The sequence below is a fragment of the Trichomycterus rosablanca genome, chromosome 1, assembly GCF_030014385.1.
Source record: "Trichomycterus rosablanca isolate fTriRos1 chromosome 1, fTriRos1.hap1, whole genome shotgun sequence".
In the NCBI taxonomy this organism is placed as follows: domain Eukaryota; kingdom Metazoa; phylum Chordata; class Actinopteri; order Siluriformes; family Trichomycteridae; genus Trichomycterus; species Trichomycterus rosablanca.
In genome coordinates, this window is record NC_085988.1 from 9,367,216 (window position 1) to 9,386,848 (window position 19,633).

Below are 19,633 nucleotides of genomic sequence, written 5' to 3' on the forward strand. Positions count from 1 at the left end.
ACACACACACAAACACACACACACACACACACACAAACACACACACACAAACACACACACACACACACACACAAACACACACATACACACAAACACACACAAACAGACACACACACACAAACACACACACACACACAAACACACACACACATACACACACAAACACACACATACACACAAACACACACAAACAGACACACACACACAAACACACACACACAAACACACACACACACACACACAAACACACACACACACACACACACAAACACACACATACACACAAACACACACAAACAGACACACACACACACACACACAAACGCACACACACACACACACACAAACGCACACATACACACACAAACACACACACACACACAAACACACACACACACACACAAACTCAAAAGAAGCTTTATTGGCATGACAAATAATGACATTCGTATTGCCAAAGCAAGTTACAGGGAAATATAAAAAATAAAAATAAGAAAGAACAAAAATATACAGAATAGTTACATGTGCAAAAAAATTATAAACTAGAATAAAATATTAATAAAGACTAATTACTAATTAATGAGGTAGAAAAACAATCAGTTTGTGTGTGTGTGTGTGTGTGTGTGTATGTGTGTGCGTGTGTGTGTATGTGGTAAGAAGACATGGTCACCCACTGTCCCTCACCTGGTGGCAGGTGTGAGTATAGAGTGCTGCTAGTGTGCTCTCTCTATGAGAGGCCGTGTAGGCCATAATTCTAAGTTGAATTCTCTCACACACACCATCATACTCTCACACACACACCATCATACTCTCACACACACACCATCATACTCTCACACACACACCATCATACTCTCACACACACACCATCATACTCTCTCACACACACCATCATACTCTCACACACACACCATCATACTCTCACACACACACCATCATACTCTCACACACACACACCATCATACTCTCACACACACACCATCATACTCTCACACACACACCATCATACTCTCACACACACACCATCATACTCTCACACACACACCATCATACTCTCATACATGGTTTACTATACTCTTTCACATATACTACTATACCCTCTTACAACTATAATCACACTTTCTTTTATTTACTATTATACTCTCATACACACAGCACTATTCTCTCTTGCACATATAACTATAGCTATGTAAAACAAAGATCTACTGTATGTGTAAGAGAATATTATTATATGTAAGCGTAATAAATAGTGTATGTGAATGCAAATAATCATGTTTATGGAACAGAATGATAGTGCATGTGAATAAGAATAGTTGTATGTGTGAGAGAGTTTGATGGTGTGTGTGTGAGAGTATGATAGTGTGTGTGAGAGAGTTTGATTGATACGGAAACGAGTTTGATTGAAACGGAAGTAATATTAAATTCTCAGTACCTGATTGGTGGAAGACGTGGGATTTCACAGACATGTCCCGCCTTCCTCATTATTACTGATAGGAGAGGATAGTGGACCGAGAGAGAATCAATGGAGCATCGGCCTGTTAACATTTTAAACTTTTCCACCGCTGCCACATCCATGTCAGAAATGTGGATTTAAACCCGACAGCCCGACAGGAGTCTAAACGCAGCCGCGGAGGAAGAGATGCGGTGAAGCTTTATATCCGAACCATCAGCCAGGTGCTGACCTCCATATCAGCCTCAACCACAGAGAACAGAGGCTCCAGAGTCAGGGACAGGTGAGTTCACTAAACATGATTAAACTCATTTAGCTTCTGATAGATTCGGGTTTAGATTGGGATATTTTATAAATATTCGTCTTTGTAAGGGACCGTCTGCAAATTACACGTTTTAAACGTTCTAGTAATGCCAAACTAAGTAAGTGAGTTCTCATAAAGCACATTTATAAGAAACTTTGTTTTGGAAGCTTTCTTAAAGAACAATAAATAAAATTACTTTATCATTTTAATGGCTATAGTTGCTCCACATTAATGTGTCACTACATTCGAGTCGAATTACATGGAACTTTTGGACTCTTCCCTATGTAGGTCTTAATAAGTAAAATAAAATATAGATTCATTTTGTATACACAATCATAAACAAGCTGCTGCACATGGAAAGCTACAGACTTACAGTCTAACATTTCAAAATCTGTCTCAGTGCTCATTCTAACTTAGTCACTTGTACTATTAAAGTTTGTTATCTTTCTTTTATTACAGAAAATGTAATTCATTATAGATTGAGACCAAGCTCTCTTGAGTAACTGTTCTCTAAATATTTGATTGTATTGGGTGAATTGCTATAGACTGGTTTTGAAACTAAATTCAATTTTTGTGATTTCAGTATTGAACTTTTGATGGCATGAGGAAACAAACTGGTTTCACCAAAGTTGCACGAGGGCCAGAAACTAAATGGCTTCGTGATTGACAATACATTTACATCAAAGGCAGTGTACATTAGACAATGACACATTTACGGTAAGTTATTTAAAAATAATGTAAGCAGTATGTTTATATTGCATATTATTAATAATAATAAGTAATTTGTAGCATTTAGATTTCATGGTTTGGCAATAGGCTAACCCCCAACATTTTCTAAATGCATTGTGTGTGTTTGTTTTGTTTGTTTTTAGTTTGTCACCACAGATTTAGAGGACAGTGGTGTGGAGGTTGACACGACAACAGCATCTAGTGACCACAGAAGTACCACACCAGTCATTGTATGACTACAAGGACTAAGGATACCTTAATCCACCTGAGTGACAGATTATTTGCTGTTGAAACTGTTCTGAAATATTTGGTTTCTGCATGCAACAATAAATAAGAAACATTTGTTTGCTTGGGACAAGATCTTTGTTAACCAGTATAATAGTGATTTCCTGACCTGTCCATAACTTGATAATAAATATCTAAATATTATATGGGGTGTCCTCGTTTTTTTTTGTTTTTTTTTGTTTTTTTTAACATTACTGCATTGTTTCATTTATCAGAAATACATTATGATGTTTTAATTACTATCACAAATAACTCTAATTTGGAATTTGAACATTGTAAATTCTTTGGCCAGTTGCACACCCGTGATGGAAGGCATGTCCATTTGGGTCCAGCACCTGCAGCGCATGCCAGCGCTGTTTTCTGATGTTGCAAGACTGTTGTCCTCCTAGCACGTACCTTTCATCTGCATTTGGGGTGATTTGAAGAATCTTATTAACAATGTCAGCCAAAGTCGCAGACATTGCTGTATGCTCTCTCTCACACACACACACACACGTCAGTTAACCAATTTGAAGTTGCTATTTGTGCCTGTATAATTTCCTCCTGATGATTCCAAAGCATACAGCTATTCTTTAGCAACGAATTTCAAGAGACAAACCGAAGGTAATTTGTTTATGTAGGATGACCAGTTCTGATTGTTGGAGGTAATCTTGGAGAAAATATATCCCTATGTCTAATTTCTACTGATATTGAGTTTTCCTATAAATTTTTTAGGGAACAAAAACATGCATAATGTGCCTCCAGTGTACCCAAACTTCATTGACTGTCACCTCCTTCTAACTGCGGGCTAATTAAAAGAAAGTAAAAAGTTGTCAGTGTTTATCCATTAAGCTCACAAAATAATATTTCCAGAATCATGCTGGTATGTCCCATGCTGTCAGTTTTCCTTTCAATGTTCTAAATGCATCTCATTGTGATGGACAAAAATAGTAAAACATGTCCTCCTCATTACCATTTATTTCCACAAACCAAAGTGACCTTGTAAAAAAGGTAGAAAGTAGAAATATCATGGCTAGTTCAACAAAGCTCAACAAAAGTGTAGTCATTGTTAAAAGGTCTGCTGCCAGATTTAAATGTTTTTTGTAGACCAATTTATGTGCAGGCTCTGTTCTTACAGCTGTAAGCCAATCTGACTTCCTGTCCTCCTTCCTGGCCTCCTTTTAACACCTTGATGGTGTGTGAGAGAGTATGATGGTGTGTGTGAGAGAGTATGATGGTGTGTGTGAGAGAGAGTATGATAGTGTGTGTGAGAGAGTATGATAGTGTGTGTGAGAGAGTATGATAGTGTGTGTGAGAGAGTATGATGGTGTGTGTGAGAGAGTATGATAGTGTGTGTGAGAGAGTATGATGGTGTGTGTGAGAGAGTATGATAGTGTGTGTGAGAGAGTATGATAGTGTGTGTGAGAGAGTATGATGGTGTGTGTGAGAGTATGATAGTGTGTGTGAGAGAGTATGATGGTGTGTGTGAGAGAGTATGATAGTGTGTGAGAGAGTATGATGGTGTGTGTGAGAGAGTATGATGGTGTGTGTGAGAGAGTATGATAGTGTGTGTGAGAGAGTATGATAGTGTGTGTGAGAGAGTATGATAGTGTGTGTGAGAGAGTATGATGGTGTGTGTGAGAGAGAGTATGATAGTGTGTGTGAGAGAGTATGATGGTGTGTGTGAGAGAGTATGATAGTGTGTGTGAGAGAGTATGATAGTGTGTGTGAGAGAGTATGATGGTGTGTGTGAGAGTATGATAGTGTGTGTGAGAGAGTATGATGGTGTGTGTGAGAGAGTATGATGGTGTGTGTGAGAGAGTATGATGGTGTGTGTGAGAGAGTATGATGGTGTGTGTGAGAGAGTATGATGGTGTGTGTGAGAGAGTATGATGGTGTGTGTGAGAGAGTATGATAGTGTGTGAGAGAGTATGATGGTGTGTGTGAGAGAGTATGATGGTGTGTGTGAGAGAGTATGATAGTGTGTGTGAGAGAGTATGATGGTGTGTGTGAGAGAATTGAACTTAGAATTATGGCCTACACGGCCTCTCATATCTCTCTGTGCATACACACAAACACACACATAAACACACACACACATATACAAACACACACACACACATACACACAAACACACACATACACACACACACAAACACACATACACACACAAACACACACACAAAAACACACACACACACATGTTCTGAGGACTGATGTGTTAAAGACTTGGATTCTGGTACATCTGGTGTGAAGCTGCACATCATTACTGAAGCATGAATTCTGCTCAGAATACCAGGTCATCTGTCTGCGAGCTAATCTAAAGCAGGATCTAACGCTAATCTAAAACATGATCTAAAGCTAAACTAAAGCTAATCTAAAGTGTGATCTAAAGCTAAACTAAAGCTAATCTAAAGTGTGATCTAAAGCTAATCTAAAGCTAAACTAAAGTGTGATCTAAAGCTAAACTAAAGCTAATCTAAAGTGTGATCTAAAGCTAAACTAAAGTGTGATCTAAAGCTAAACTAAAGCTAATCTAAAGTGTGATCTAAAGCTAATCTAAAGCTAAACTAAAGTGTGATCTAAAGCTAAACTAAAGCTAATCTAAAGTGTGATCTAAAGCTAAACTAAAGTGTGATCTAAAGCTAAACTAAAGCTAATCTAAAGTGTGATCTAAAGCTAAAACTAAAGCTAATCTAAAACATGATCTAAAGCTAAACTAAAGCTAATCTAAAGTGTGATCTAAAGCTAAACTAAAGCTAATCTAAAGTGTGATCTAAAGCTAATCTAAAGCTAAACTAAAGTGTGATCTAAAGCTAAACTAAAGCTAATCTAAAGTGTGATCTAAAGTGTGATCTAAAGCTAAACTAAAGCTAATCTAAAGTGTGATCTAAAGCTAAAACTAAAGCTAATCTACAACATGATCTAAAGCTAAACTAAAGCTAATCTAAAGTGTGATCTAAAGCTAAACTAAAGCTAATCTAAAGTGTGATCTAAAGCTAATCTAAAGCTAAACTAAAGTGTGATCTAAAGCTAAACTAAAGCTAATCTAAAGTGTGATCTAAAGCTAAACTAAAGTGTGATCTAAAGCTAAACTAAAGCTAATCTAAAGTGTGATCTAAAGCTAAAACTAAAGCTAATCTAAAACATGATCTAAAGCTAAACTAAAGCTAATCTAAAGTGTGATCTAAAGCTAAACTAAAGCTAATCTAAAGTGTGATCTAAAGCTAAAACTAAAGGTAATCTAAAACATGATCTAAAGCTAAACTAAAGCTAAACTAAAGTGTGATCTAAAGCTAAACTAAAGCTAATCTAAAGTGTGATCTAAAGCTAAAACTAAAGCTAATCTAAAACATGATCTAAAGCTAAACTAAAGCTAATCTAAAGCAGGATCTAACGCTAATCTAAAACATGATCTAAAGCTAAACTAAAGCTAATCTAAAGTGTGATCTAAAGCTAAACTAAAGCTAATCTAAAGTGTGATCTAAAGCTAATCTAAAGCTAAACTAAAGTGTGATCTAAAGCTAAACTAAAGCTAATCTAAAGTGTGATCTAAAGCTAAACTAAAGTGTGATCTAAAGCTAAACTAAAGCTAATCTAAAGTGTGATCTAAAGCTAAAACTAAAGCTAATCTAAAACATGATCTAAAGCTAAACTAAAGCTAATCTAAAGTGTGATCTAAAGCTAAACTAAAGCTAATCTAAAGTGTGATCTAAAGCTAATCTAAAGCTAAACTAAAGTGTGATCTAAAGCTAAACTAAAGCTAATCTAAAGTGTGATCTAAAGCTAAACTAAAGCTAATCTAAAGTGTGATCTAAAGCTAAACTAAAGCTAATCTAAAGTGTGATCTAAAGCTAAACTAAAGCTAATCTAAAGTGTGATCTAAAGCTAAACTAAAGCTAAACTAAAGTGTGATCTAAAGCTAAACTAAAGCTAATCTAAAGTGTGATCTAAAGCTAATCTAAAGCTAAACTAAAGTGTGATCTAAAGCTAAACTAAAGCTAATCTAAAGTGTGATATAAAGCTAATCTAAAGCTAATCTAAAGTGAGGTTGGGTTATACAATAAAACCATAATTTAAGGCTCCTCTGAAATTAAATGTTACTTACAAATGTTTGGACTGTTTAATTTGAGTAGTTTGCTAGGCAGATATGCAGTATATGGTCATAAGTATATGGACACCTGACCATGAGCTTGTTGGACATCCCATTGCAAAATCATGGTCATGTTAAGTTGCACACCTTTTTCTGTAAAAGCCCACCATTTCAAGTGTGACTGTGGGAATTTGTGCCCATGGAGTTAAAAGAACCGTCTTGAAATCAGGCAGTAACTTTGTAGAAGAAGTGAAGAATCATGTACTCACCACACTGAGCTGTGTGTACGGAGAGCAGAAAACTGATCAGAAGCTTCATCGTCTGATGTTCATGTGAAACTGATGTGAAACCAACAAGAGAAGAAGAGGAAGTTCTGGACTCAGACCGACAGACTGATTGGTCATTTCCTGTTGCAGTTCTCTCTTATACCTCATATATACCTCATATATACCTCTATATCTTTTTCTACTGTCCTATTGATAACATCTATAAAAATGTGACAGAGGCTTTGGCTTTTATTTCAGAATCAGAAATACTTTATTGATCCCAGAGAAAAATTGCAGAATTGATCCCAGAGTATATTATATTATATTATATTATATTATATTATATTATATTATATTATATTATATTATATTATATTATATTATATTATATTATATTATATTATATTATATTATATTATCCTCACTATTCACATAGTGGACGAAATATTGCAAACCTACAACGTTCCTTTTAAGAAGCTATTAAATAGTAGAGTCAGAGCTTTACTGATTGTTTTACTGTTCTCACAGAAGTCCTGATGATCTGTGGTGAGATGTTCAGGCTTGAGTAAGAAGTACTTTCAGTTCTTTGAGGAAGAACCTTCAATAAAGTCTTAATGACACTTGATTCTGGTGATTGAGAAGAACATGAGAAAAGCTAAAGTTTATGTTTTATGCAGCCAAGAGTGACAGGGGCAGAAAAAAACGCTTCTGTAACCTTGCCCTAAAACTGTAGCTCAGGATGTAATTTCCACCAGATGATGCACATTTTCATCATGAATCTTCTACTTGACACAATGATTTGCAGCAGACATTACGCATCATCAGCAGAAGTTATGTTCACACTACACGACTTTTAAAGTGTTCAGGTCGCTGTACAGTTCACTTTACACAACTTCATCTCTTGTAATCGAGAGTCTTTTAAGTCATTGTGGATTTCACACTACACAACTAATCGGCGATGGGGGTCACACACTACACCATCTATCTATCACCAGGAGGATAAAGAATTGTTAGCATGGCAGCCTCAACCCTGCAGGCTTCAGGTGGGTAAAAAGGTCATCAGAACCACCTTTGGGTAAAAGACAAATTTAGTTAAAATAGCTTGTAGCGTGAGACTCTGGCACCCCTAATTATCAAAACATAACTAACTAAAAGAACTAGGAGGTGACACAGCTATGAGGGATCTCATGGGACATCAGCGCCCACCTTCTCCACCATCAGCAAACTTGAGACAGAACGACAGAAACCCAACATCCCAGATTGCTGCAAACCTCTAAGACATTGGACCCCAAAACTCTACACTTTTGTCTATAGTCAGGGTGGGCAGTTCTGGTCCTAGGGGTCAGAAACCAGGCGCAGCCAGATTACCCAAAATATCACAACTGAGCCAGCAATCGTAAGAGAACATGAGGGCACCAGACTGCCCAGATCTCAGACCCCCAGGATCGGAGCTAAACATCCCTGGTTTGTAAAGACTAATCAAAAGTCGGCAGGTAATACCTGGGTTTTATCTGAATTAAGTGAAAGAAGACAATCTTACTGACTGTGTTAACGTTGTTGAGTTTGGCTGATAAATACAGCTGTGTGTCGCCTGCATAGCAGTGGAAATTATTGCCAGGTCTGGGAATAATAATTCCAAATAGTAGCATGTAAAGTGTAAAAAATAGAGGTCCCAATACTAACCCCTTCTCTAATAATGAAAAGCTAGTGTTAGAAGAACATTTATGTTTAATTATACATACATACATACATACATAAATTCATGAAAGTGTAAACGTACAACCCAAAATCAGAAAAAGTTGGGACAGGATGGAAAATGCAAATAAAATAAAAACAGTGTTTAAGATTCATTGTTTTTAAACATTTCAATCATTTTCTCACACATTTGTTGAAGAACTGGGGTCCTCTTATTATCTTTACTCATCAGAGACCTTTCCTGGATGATGCTTTTGTACCAAACCATGATTACAATCACCTGTTTGGAATCACATCATTATTTACTTGTTTCACCTCATTACTAGCCCTAAATTGCCCCTGTCCCAACTTTTTTTGGAATGTGTTGCAGGCCTGAAATGCAGGAATGGATGTTTATTAATTAATGAAATGAAGTTGAGCAGATAAAACATGAAATATCTTCATCTTCAGGTTCATCCTGTCTGACATCAAATAAAAGTCAAAGTAAATGTAAGAAACTCTGTGTTTTTTTATTACTGGCTTTTTTATACTGTCCCAACTTTTTCTGATTTGGGGTTGTATAATTGTATTCATTCATTATAGTAATGCAGCATCTCAATAGGAACTCATCACTGCTGAAGGTCTCAGTGCTTAATGCAGGTTATTATGATGTCATAATCAGTGGAACCTTATAGAATGTTACATTACAGCCAGTCAGTACTGAACTCACTCATCACATCACATCGTACCAGTGAAGCAACCAGTTCAGACACATGGTAAGAACATCTATCTATTGATTTGTTTGATTGATTGGTTGATTGATTTTTGACCTATATACAAAAAGCTCTATTTATTACATTTACACCACCTGATCAAAGGTATCTGAACACTTGACTTTGAGCTGGTTTTACATCCCATTTCAAAACCATGAGCAGTAAGTAATATGAGGTCGCCCCCCTGTTCTCATGGAACGGCTTTCCATGAGATGTTGGGGTATGTTTGTTCATACTGAGCAAGAAGGCACTGGCTCACAGCTGACGTTCCAGTTCATCCCAGAGCTGTTCAGTATGACTAGGGTCAAATCCTGTTTTTATTGGACATTTATGGGAATTGGAAGTGTGTGTACATATTTTAACAGACGACTGTATTGGAAAATACTGAATTTAATCATTTGAACTAGTGTCCAAATACTTTGAAGGTGATCATACACTGATCAGCCATAACATTATGACCACCTCCCTGTCCATTTTATAAGCTCCACTTACCATATAGAAGCACTTTGCAGTTCTACAATTACCGACTGTAGTCCATCTGTTTCTCTAAATACTTTTAAACCTCCTTTCACCCTGTTCTTCAATGGTCAGGACCCCCACAGGACCACTACAGAGCAGGTATTATTTAGGTGGTGGATCATTCTCAGCACTGCAGTGACACTGACATGGTGGTGGTGTGTTAGTGTGTGTTGTGCTGGTATGAGTGAATCAGACACAGCAGCGCTGCTGGAGTTTTTAAATACCGTGTCCACTCACTGTCCACTCTATTAGACACTCCTACCTAGTTGGTCCACCTTGTAGATGTAAAGTCAGAGACGATCGCTCATCTATAGTTTTCATTGAAGTTGCACATTAGGTAAAATGTAGTTTTGCTACTGACACACAGGTATAATGATGATATTAACTGGTGTTATTAGAGTATTTAATGCTGTAATTAAGGTATTCAGGTACAGACTCAATGCTTGATTATTTATTTTTACTTTATTTTCATCAGATCAGAGAAAATGCCTGAAAATCAGAATGCAAAGCTGGAATGGAGTGAGGAGCTTCCTGTGGGAGCCGGCTTGGAAAACAACCACAACACGTGCTACCTGAACTCAGTTCTACAGTGCCTGACCTACACGGCTCCCCTGGCTAGCTACATGCTCAGTGGAGAGCATTCCAGGACATGTAGGTCAATCACATGTTAATGAAGTCATTCCGTTACCCATGAACCTATTTATTGGTGTCGTATTTTCACCCCTAGGTCACCAGAATGGGTTGTGTATGATGTGCACCATGGAGGCTCACATCACCCAAGTCCTGAACAGCTCAGGAAAAGTCATTGAACCGTTTGGGGTGCTCTGTCACCTGCACCGTGAGTATGATCGTGTTTTTAATGCTTGTGTATATCAGATTTAAATCGCTGACCCATTATTGAGTTCATGGTTTGTTTGGTTTTCAGGTTTGGGCCCTCAGTTTGCTCTCGGATTTTCACAAGATCCACATGAGTTCCTGCTGGGTACTTTGAAGGCCATGCATGAGTCTAGCACGTCTGGTAGTGGGTAGGTGTATATAGGGTTAAAAGAAGCACCATAGGATCAAATTAAAGTCATGTGATCTCTGTTATCCTTGTTAAAGAAGAACGTTGTATGTATTTTAGGCTCCAGAGCGTTTCTGATATAAATATAGCGATTAGAAGCAAGTCAGAGAGAACTGGAATGACATGAGTGTCTGTATCAGGCACAATAAGATCTCCATTATACACTCACTCACTGTTTTAAGCGCTTATCCAATTAGGGTTGTGGGTGGGTGCTGGAGCCCATCCCAGCTTTTCAATGGGCGCAAGGCACACAGTAGCACCCTGGACGGGGCGCCAGTCCATCACAGGGCAGACACACACACACACACACACATTCACTTATAGGACAATTCAGTGTCTCAGATTAACCTGACTGCATATTTTTGGACTGTGGGAGGAAACCGGAGAGTCCGAGCGAAACCCACACAGACACGGGGAGAACATGCAAACTCCACACAGAAAGGACCCGAACCCAGGACCTTCTTGCTGTGAGGCAAAAGTGCTACCCACCGAGCCACCGTGCCGCCCTCCACTATACAGTTTACCCTGTATTACCTTCTTACTAACAACAGCAATTTCCTTCCTAAACCTAGACATGCAGTCATTGTTTTAGTCTCTATTATTTAATCCAGATGAATGATTTGAGTCACTATATTACATTAAACATTTATTCACTGTTTTCCTCGTATCATCACTTTAAACAGGAAGGAGAAGGAAACGTCTCTGCTCCAGAAACTATTTCAGGGCAGCTTGGAAATTGAGAGTAAGTCGGAAAATAATAAAAGATTTTTAATTTTATTCACACAAAATGTGGCATCCAGTGACCGTAACATATTTAAAGTAACTTAACATTTCCCATCATACTGCAGTGTTTGTCTATGATGCTTATATGACTGGATTACCTGCTTTATTTTATATACACTGACCAGGCATAACATTATGAGCACTGAGGGGTGAAGTGAATAACACTGATTATCTCTTCATCACGGCACCTGTTAGTAGGGGGGATATATTAGGCAGCAAGTGAACATTTTATCCCCAAAGTTGATGTTAGAAGCAGGAAAAATGGTCGAGCGTGAGGATCTGAGCGAGTTTGACGAGGGCCAGATTGTGATGGCTGGATTACTGGGTCAGAGCATCTCCAAAACTGCAGCTCTTGTGGGGTCAGTGTCTATCAAAAGTGGTCCAAGGAAGGAACAGTGGTAAACCAGCGACAGGGTCATGGGCAGCAAAGGCTCAAGGTTGGCCCGTGTGATCCGATCCAACAGACGAGCTGCTGTAGCTCAAACTGCTGAAGAAGTTCATGCTGGTTCTGATAGAAAGGTGTCAGAATACACAGAGCATCACAGGAAGACCAACACAATATCAGGAAGATGCTCATAATGTTATGCCTGATGGGTGTATATGAATACAACTCATTGTTCATTTCCACATTCTTCTGATTTGATTTTCTCTTGATTTACAGCTGAATGTGGAAACTGTGGTGCACTATCAGATACACTTGAGGTTTACCAGACGATTTCACTACCAGCTGAGGTTCAGAGAAACGACATTCACCTGCATAATAGTCAAAAATATCTGTTAAATGTACAAGTATATATAAGTAAATATAAATGTTTTTATTCATTCCTGTGTTTAGGGGGTCGAGTCGCTTACAGAAGGTCTGGAAATGTACACGAATAAACCCCTGGAGTTCGATGAAGATGCTGAATTCACATGTCAGAAGTAGGTTTAACCACAGTAAAAATAAACACACATTTATTCTACTGAAATACTCGAATGTTTTTCATTTCTATTCATGTTTACAGGTGCAGGAAGATCCAGCCTGGAATCAATTATGTTTCATTTGGTCAAAACTCAAAGGTGCTGGTTTTCAAACTGAATCCAGGTAATTGCAACAAGGTAAAACTGTCAGAACTACTGTACTACAAACTCTATATTATATTATATTATTATTAACTACTTTTAAATCTGACATTTAAAGCATTTATCATATGAGCGCTCTGCTCTTTACACAGCATGTGGACTATCCTGAGAAGCTGGACATGAAGCCGTTCATGTGTCAGCGCAGCAGAAAGCCAGAAAAATATGAGCTTTATGGTATCGTGGCTCGTTCTGCTCATGACTCTGGCCAACAACACTGTTATAGCTACGTCAAAGTAAGCTAGCCTACGCAATCACAGATTATTTCTACTGGAGGAAACACTTCTAGCAATGAGCTTCAATAAAAATCATCTGTATCTGTTGTAGGCCTGTAATGGACAGTGGTACGAATTAAACGACACATTGGTCACTGTCAAAGATAAAAGTTCAGCGCTGAACCAGCTGATATACATGCTGTTCTATATCAGGTGAGTCTCTATAAAAGTAACTCTGTACACTGTATATCTGATTTGGGTTTAATTCATTCATTCATTTATTTGTTTTGTGGTTTGTAGCACCAGCAGCAAATTTGATATCAAACAACAAAAGAACAGAAAACGCAAGATGCAGCATGAAGGTGACGAGATTCCAGCCAAAAAAATGAAACTGGAACAGCCAGACAGCAAACCAACATCTTCAGCTCACTTTTCTGTCCTGGAGGGCAAGAAGCGCAAGCGACTGGATGAGGGTGATGAGAGTCCAGCTCCACCCCAGCCCTCTGTCCAGGAAAGCCAAAGGCAACGACGATTGGATGAGGGTGATGAGAATCCAGCTAAGAGGATGAAGCTGGAAAGGACAAAGAGCGACCCAACATCTCCACCCCAGCTCTCTGTTCAAGAAAGCAAAGAGCAAAGGCAACTAGATGAGGGTAATGAGAATCCATCTGAAGGAATAAAGCTGGAAAGGACAGAGAGGAACCAAACATCTACACCCCAGCTCTCTGTCCTGGACTGCAAGAAGCACAAGCGACTAGATGAAGGTGATGAGAATCCAGCTAAGAGGATGAAGCTGGAAAATCCACAGAGGAACCAAACATCTCCACCCCAGCTCTCTGTCCAGGAGGGCAAGAAGCACAAGCGACTAGATGAAGGTGATGAGAATCCAGCTAAGAGGATGAAGCTGGAAAATCCACAGAGGAACCAAACATCTCCACCCCAGCTCTCTGTCCAGGAGGGCAAGAAGCGCAAGAGACTAGATGAAGGTGATGAGAATCCAGCTAAGAGGATGAAGCTGGAAAATCCACAGAGGAACCAAACATCTCCACCCCAGCTCTCTGTCCAGGAGGGCAAGAAGCGCAAGCGACTAGATGAAGGTGATGAGAATCCAGCTAAGAGGATGAAGCTGGAAAGGACAGAGAGGAACCAAACATCTCCACCCCAGCTCTCTGTCCAGGAGGGCAAGAAGCGCAAGCAACTAGATGAGGATGATGAGAATCCAGTTAAGAGGATGAAGCTGGAAAGGACAGAGAGGAACCAAACATCTCCACCCCAGCTCTCTGTCCAGGAAAGCAAAAGGTGACAATGATTGGATGAGGGTGATGAGAATCCAGCTAAGAGGATGAAGCTGGAAAATCCACAGAGGAACCAAACATCTCCACCCCAGCTCTCTGTCCAGGAGGGCAAGAAGCACAAGCGACTAGATGAAGGTGATGAGAATCCAGCTAAGAGGATGAAGCTGGAAAGGACAGAGAGGAACCAAACATCTCCACCCCAGCTCTCTGTCCAGGAGGGCAAGAAGCGCAAGCAACTAGATGAGGATGATGAGAATCCAGCTAAGAGGATGAAGCTGGAAGGGACAGAGAGGAACCAAACATCTCCACCCTAGCTCTCTGTCCAGGAAAGCAAAAGGTGACAATGATTGGATGAGGGTGATGAGAACCCAGCTAAGTAAATGAAGCTAGAAAGGACAGACAGCTCCACTTCAGACTTAAGACCAAGAAAGCAGAAAGCAAAGGCAACTAGATGATGGTGATGAGATTCCAGCTAGGAGGATGAAGCTGGAAAAGACAGAGATGAACCCAACATCTCCACTCCAGACTTAAGGCCAGGAAAACAGAAAGCACAAGCTGCTGATTGAGGCTGATGAGATGTAAGGTAAGTGAATGAAGCTGGGATGAACAGACAGGTACATGTTATCTGTCTAACAAAGAATTCTTCACTAGCTCAAGTCAGACAGAATAATAAAAACTTCTCATTGGTCAGTGAGAAACTGAATGTGTTAAACTGTCCTTAGATGCCGAGTGAACATGAACATGAACATGAACCACTAAGCTGAAGGAATGAACAAGGTACCTCGATTCACCCAACATCAACGAGTCTTCCAGCCAGATGAGCTTCACCTGAGCCGATCTTAATTATTCATCAAGGTACGGAGCTGAAATCTGAATTAAACTTTAATTGTAAATAGTCGGGAACGTATTTAAATAAAGGTCAAAGTGGAATCAAAGATCACTACTTATAAAATAATATCAGTCCAAGATCTAATATTTTTTAGAAATGATTCCTTTAGGACTTAGATTTAAGATTTACACTGATCAGCCATAACATTATAACCACCCAGTACTTAAATAATTCATCATAACATCATTAACATGTTGAGTGACTCTCTGTTCTCTCTTTCTTTGCTTCACACAGGTTATACAGGAAGATCTTCTGGTGCAGTAAGTGATAAACATTTGTGTTGTTTTTCACCACCTGAGGTAAGATTTACCCTGCTCATATTTCACACAGTTCTGCAGAGGCTCATCGAACGTAAAAACTCATTACTGTTCAGTTCATATTTAAAGCTAATCTTGTATTTGTATTTTTATCATCCAGACCTACAAAAGATCTACCGAGTAGGAAAATCATCTACAGCCGTGACCGGAGCAGGATCATGTTTGTTAATGAAGAGATGTGTGTGTGTGTGTGTGTGTGTGTGTGATAAATCTGTGTTTATTATTGCAGACAGTTTCTTCATGAGGACGAGGTGGACACGCCATTAGTGAAAATAGGCTACATGTAGCATGTACTGTAGATTAAACCAGCAGCGTATGTATGGGGAAATGTACAGCAATTTTAACCCTTTCAAAACACAACATTTATTCCTTTATGTCCTTTGTAGTGGACAGCAGGATTTACTACCCCCTGTTTTTAGCCTATTTCAATTAAGGATGTCCCGATCCGATCTCAAAGATCGGGATCGGGGCCGATCTCGGCATTTTTTAATTGATCGGAATCGGCTTTACTAAACCCGATCTTAATCCCGATCTTTTGTTCTACGTCAGCATGTCCGCTGTGTGGAAATAGTTTCAAGTGGAAATTAAAACAAGTTCAATGTGAGCGCTTCATGATGCGGTGGGAGCAGAGCTGCGTTCATTACTGTAGAATTTTACTGTTTATGTGGTGTGTGAGTGAAGGATCACTCCGGTTTACAAAACAACGTAGTGATGCACTCACTTAATAAAGAAATAAATACACGGTATATTTCAGAATAGTCGGGAGCAGAACACTTCATTATCTTCCTCTGTTAGTACCGAATAGCGGAGAGCTAGAGTCAAGCACGCTATTTCATGTTCTATGGAAGGCCAAAAGGGTCAAAACACACTCAATTAGTGTACAAACGTCCATAAAACCCTTGTCACAATACAAGCACTTTAAGAACTGGCTTTCCTTCATAACATAAGAGCCTTTCCATTTTATTTTGGTATTCAGGTTTTACTGTAATGCTGTTAAGTAACTTTTTTCTTATATTCAAGTGAAGCTGCTACACAGATTTCTGTTCATTTTTAGTGCATCACTGCATTAAACAGATTTTTTTCTGCGAATGTAAAGTTTAAAGTAAAACTGTAATTATCTCACTCATTTTGATTGATTTTGTAAAAATACAAAAACATTAAGCCAATAGCTTGGATGCAGCATTGTTCCCTTCAGCACTGCAGAGCTATTTAGTTGTTAAACATACACACTGGATTAATTTGAATAACTGTAATGTACTTGAAGTGTGCACTGTGTGAACAGTATTATCCAGTTCTTATGTAGACAACATCTAGAAAATACAAGTATCGGTTTGAGTATCGATATCGGATCGGGATCAAAATTAACAATCGGGATCGGTATCGGGAACAAAAAAACGTGATCGGGACATCCCTAATTTCAATACAAGAAAACAGAGGACTGAATAAGGCAGAGAAGTTTTTATCAAGAATTTATGCAGAAGAGTCAGACTTAGAGCTGTCAGGAGATGAGGAACCAGCAGCTTCTTCCTACATGGTGTGAACAGCATTAGATCCCAGGCTGACAGGCTGAGATAGCTACAAGACTTACAGAGGACGTCCTGCTTCATTTTCATCAAAATGCTTTAAGATTTATTTAAATAGAAATATACTGTATGTTAAGCTACAGAATGTTTTACTGTAATACAGACATAACTTACTCTCTAAGTAAGTAATGTAGTTAAATAAAGATTTATATGAACTATAAAGAACATGAACTTGTTTTGTTTGGGGAAAACAGCAGCTCAGATGATTTTTTTTTACCTGGGTTCAGAGTTTCTTAACTTTTCACAGTAATCAAAAACCAAGTGTCACTTTACCCACATAATACAATATAATACACGCCACATCACAGGGTATTCCTCCAATACCCACTGTTTCTCTGTCTCATGTCTCCTGCAGCAGACTAGTCCCTGATAATGCAGGCGCAGGACGGGCAGGGTCTAAAAATGGCCAGAAAAAACTCATACAGTAGAAGGAATCTTCTTTTTAGACACAACAGCACTCACATTTATCTAGGGGGAAGCACTATCTAAGTGGTATAACGGACATAATATTCATTATTTTATTACATACTAGCTGGTTTATTCTGACATCATCACACACTACAGCAGACACAACAATCAACAAGTAAAGACAAGGACAACATTCAAAAGTTCACCTGAAGCTTTGTGGCACACACCAGCTTTGCCAGTTTATTTTATTTTAATCCATCTCAAATCAATCAGGAACAATTTATATGTCTTTCAATTTTAAAAAGTAAAGGTAATGATAATAAAAGTAGGGGTGATAATAACAATAATGCTAATATTACTACTAATAAAACAATAATAACAGCAGCAACAATAATAATACAATAATTATTAATAATAATTATTATTATTATTGACAAAACACAGTTACACTCAGCACTTAAAAAACGAAAAAAAGAAGAGAAAGAAGAAGAGGAAGAATGTCGTCTCTTTAACATGTAACCTTGTCCAGCTCTAAATTCAGAATACATTTATTATAAAATAAGTTAAAGAAAACACACAGAACAGCTCTCCTCAGTCAGAAGTGGAGGTAGAGGGAGTGAAAAAGGTCATTGGATATGACTAAATTAAGTAGAATTTTTTGTTTGTAAAGACTGGCTCGCCACTTCTTTAGCAGAATCCAGACTGGATGTGATTCTTCATTTCACAGAAAAACAAAAACGTTCATCTGTGTAATAAACACACATAAATCACACACTGAATCATCTCTTATAAGAAAAAACATGTGAGAATTTACACATTCAGCTACCTTCATGTTTACCTTCAACTTAATCTAAAATCAATATGTATAATAATGAACAGTAATAAAACACTACAACAATAATCATTTACAGATGTGTTTACCTTTCTGTTCATCTTCCTCCTGCTCTGGAATCCAGGCAGGGGTTGGTGGGATTGAACCTGTAGGAAATACATTTATGTCACTGTCCTGTATAAAATCTGTCCTGAAACTTTGGTTACAGACCATCAGGTCTTACAAGTGACATTTTCACAGACATTCACCCACCTTGTAATGGAGTTACAGTGAGATTCCACACTGGATCATTATTACATGAATAAATCCCAGAGTCTGATAGAGTAAGATTATTTATATGAAGAAATGAATCAAGTAATAAACTGTATCTGTCGTCTCTCATGTGATTGGTGGTTTCTCCATCTCGAAAACTCATGATCAGCACTCCTCTGTCTCCACCTTTAGTCCAGAGAAGAATCTCTTTAGATTCACAGAAAAGGATGGTGTCACCCCCCACTGTGCCACCCTGATTGTATATTCCTAATACCAGAGGTAAAAAAGAAACATCACAGTCAGATACACTGTAGAAAATTGCTGTAAATTTACAGTAAATATTTCACAGTTAAAATGTTTTTTTTTTTTCATAATTTACACAATTAAAGTGTAAATATTTGGGCAAATATGGGGGTGCTTTAGATTACAGTAAAATACAAGAAACCGCAATGCATGATTGGATTTTTGGGGCGGAGTTAAAGTCGTTTTAAAGATATTTGAGATATTTGTCTGCTATTTCTTACCACCCACACGCCAGACATTGACGTGTTTTGAGTTAACAAAATAATATAAGGTGGCACAGCGGTAAAAACACACGCTGGAACCAGAGCTGGGATCTAGAATACATCGTATCGAATCTCAGCTCTGCCTACTGGCTAAGGCTGAGCGGCCACGTGAACAACGATTGGCCTGTTGTTCAGATATGGGCGGGACTAAGCCAGATGGGGTCTCTCTCTCATGACTGGTGTAACTGATGGTGCCTGCACAGAGATGAGAAAAGAGTGCTCTCAGGGTGTGTATCTCCGTA

At 38.5% G+C, this 19,633-nt stretch overlaps 1 protein-coding gene and 2 long non-coding RNA genes across 3 annotated transcripts; 2 read left to right on the top strand and 1 right to left on the bottom strand.

Annotated features, from left to right (window-relative positions):
- The first annotated feature begins 2,410 nt into the window (after positions 1-2,410).
- Positions 2,411-2,909, top strand: LOC134318612 (uncharacterized). The gene is made up of 2 exons (XR_010013401.1): positions 2,411-2,468; positions 2,624-2,909. It is a non-coding gene; the product is annotated as an uncharacterized LOC134318612 (long non-coding RNA).
- A 6,613-nt stretch (positions 2,910-9,522) lies between these two features.
- LOC134326981 (speedy protein E3-like) lies at positions 9,523-14,552 on the top strand. The gene is made up of 8 exons (XM_063009219.1): positions 9,523-9,553; positions 10,545-10,720; positions 10,797-10,907; positions 10,995-11,094; positions 12,920-13,013; positions 13,130-13,270; positions 13,362-13,462; positions 13,550-14,552. The coding sequence occupies exons 2-8, from the start codon at positions 10,555-10,557 to the stop codon at positions 14,550-14,552; spliced, it is 1,716 nt and encodes a 571-aa protein (XP_062865289.1). The 5' UTR covers positions 9,523-9,553; positions 10,545-10,554.
- A 3,902-nt stretch (positions 14,553-18,454) lies between these two features.
- Positions 18,455-18,915, bottom strand: LOC134318617 (uncharacterized). The gene is made up of 3 exons (XR_010013404.1): positions 18,826-18,915; positions 18,663-18,719; positions 18,455-18,486 (listed from the first exon to the last, which is right to left on the bottom strand). It is a non-coding gene; the product is annotated as an uncharacterized LOC134318617 (long non-coding RNA).
- Between the last annotated feature and the right edge of the window lie 718 nt (positions 18,916-19,633).

Coding starts and splice junctions, on each gene's coding strand:
- LOC134326981 (XM_063009219.1), top strand. CDS start 10,555: ATGCCTGAAAATCAGAATGCAAAGCTGGAATGGAGTGAGGAGCTTCCT. Junction 11,095..12,919: donor TCTAGCACGTCTGGTAGTGG/GTAGGTGTATAT, acceptor TCATGTTTACAG/GTGCAGGAAGATCCAGCCTG. Junction 13,014..13,129: donor ATCCAGGTAATTGCAACAAG/GTAAAACTGTCA, acceptor CTCTTTACACAG/CATGTGGACTATCCTGAGAA.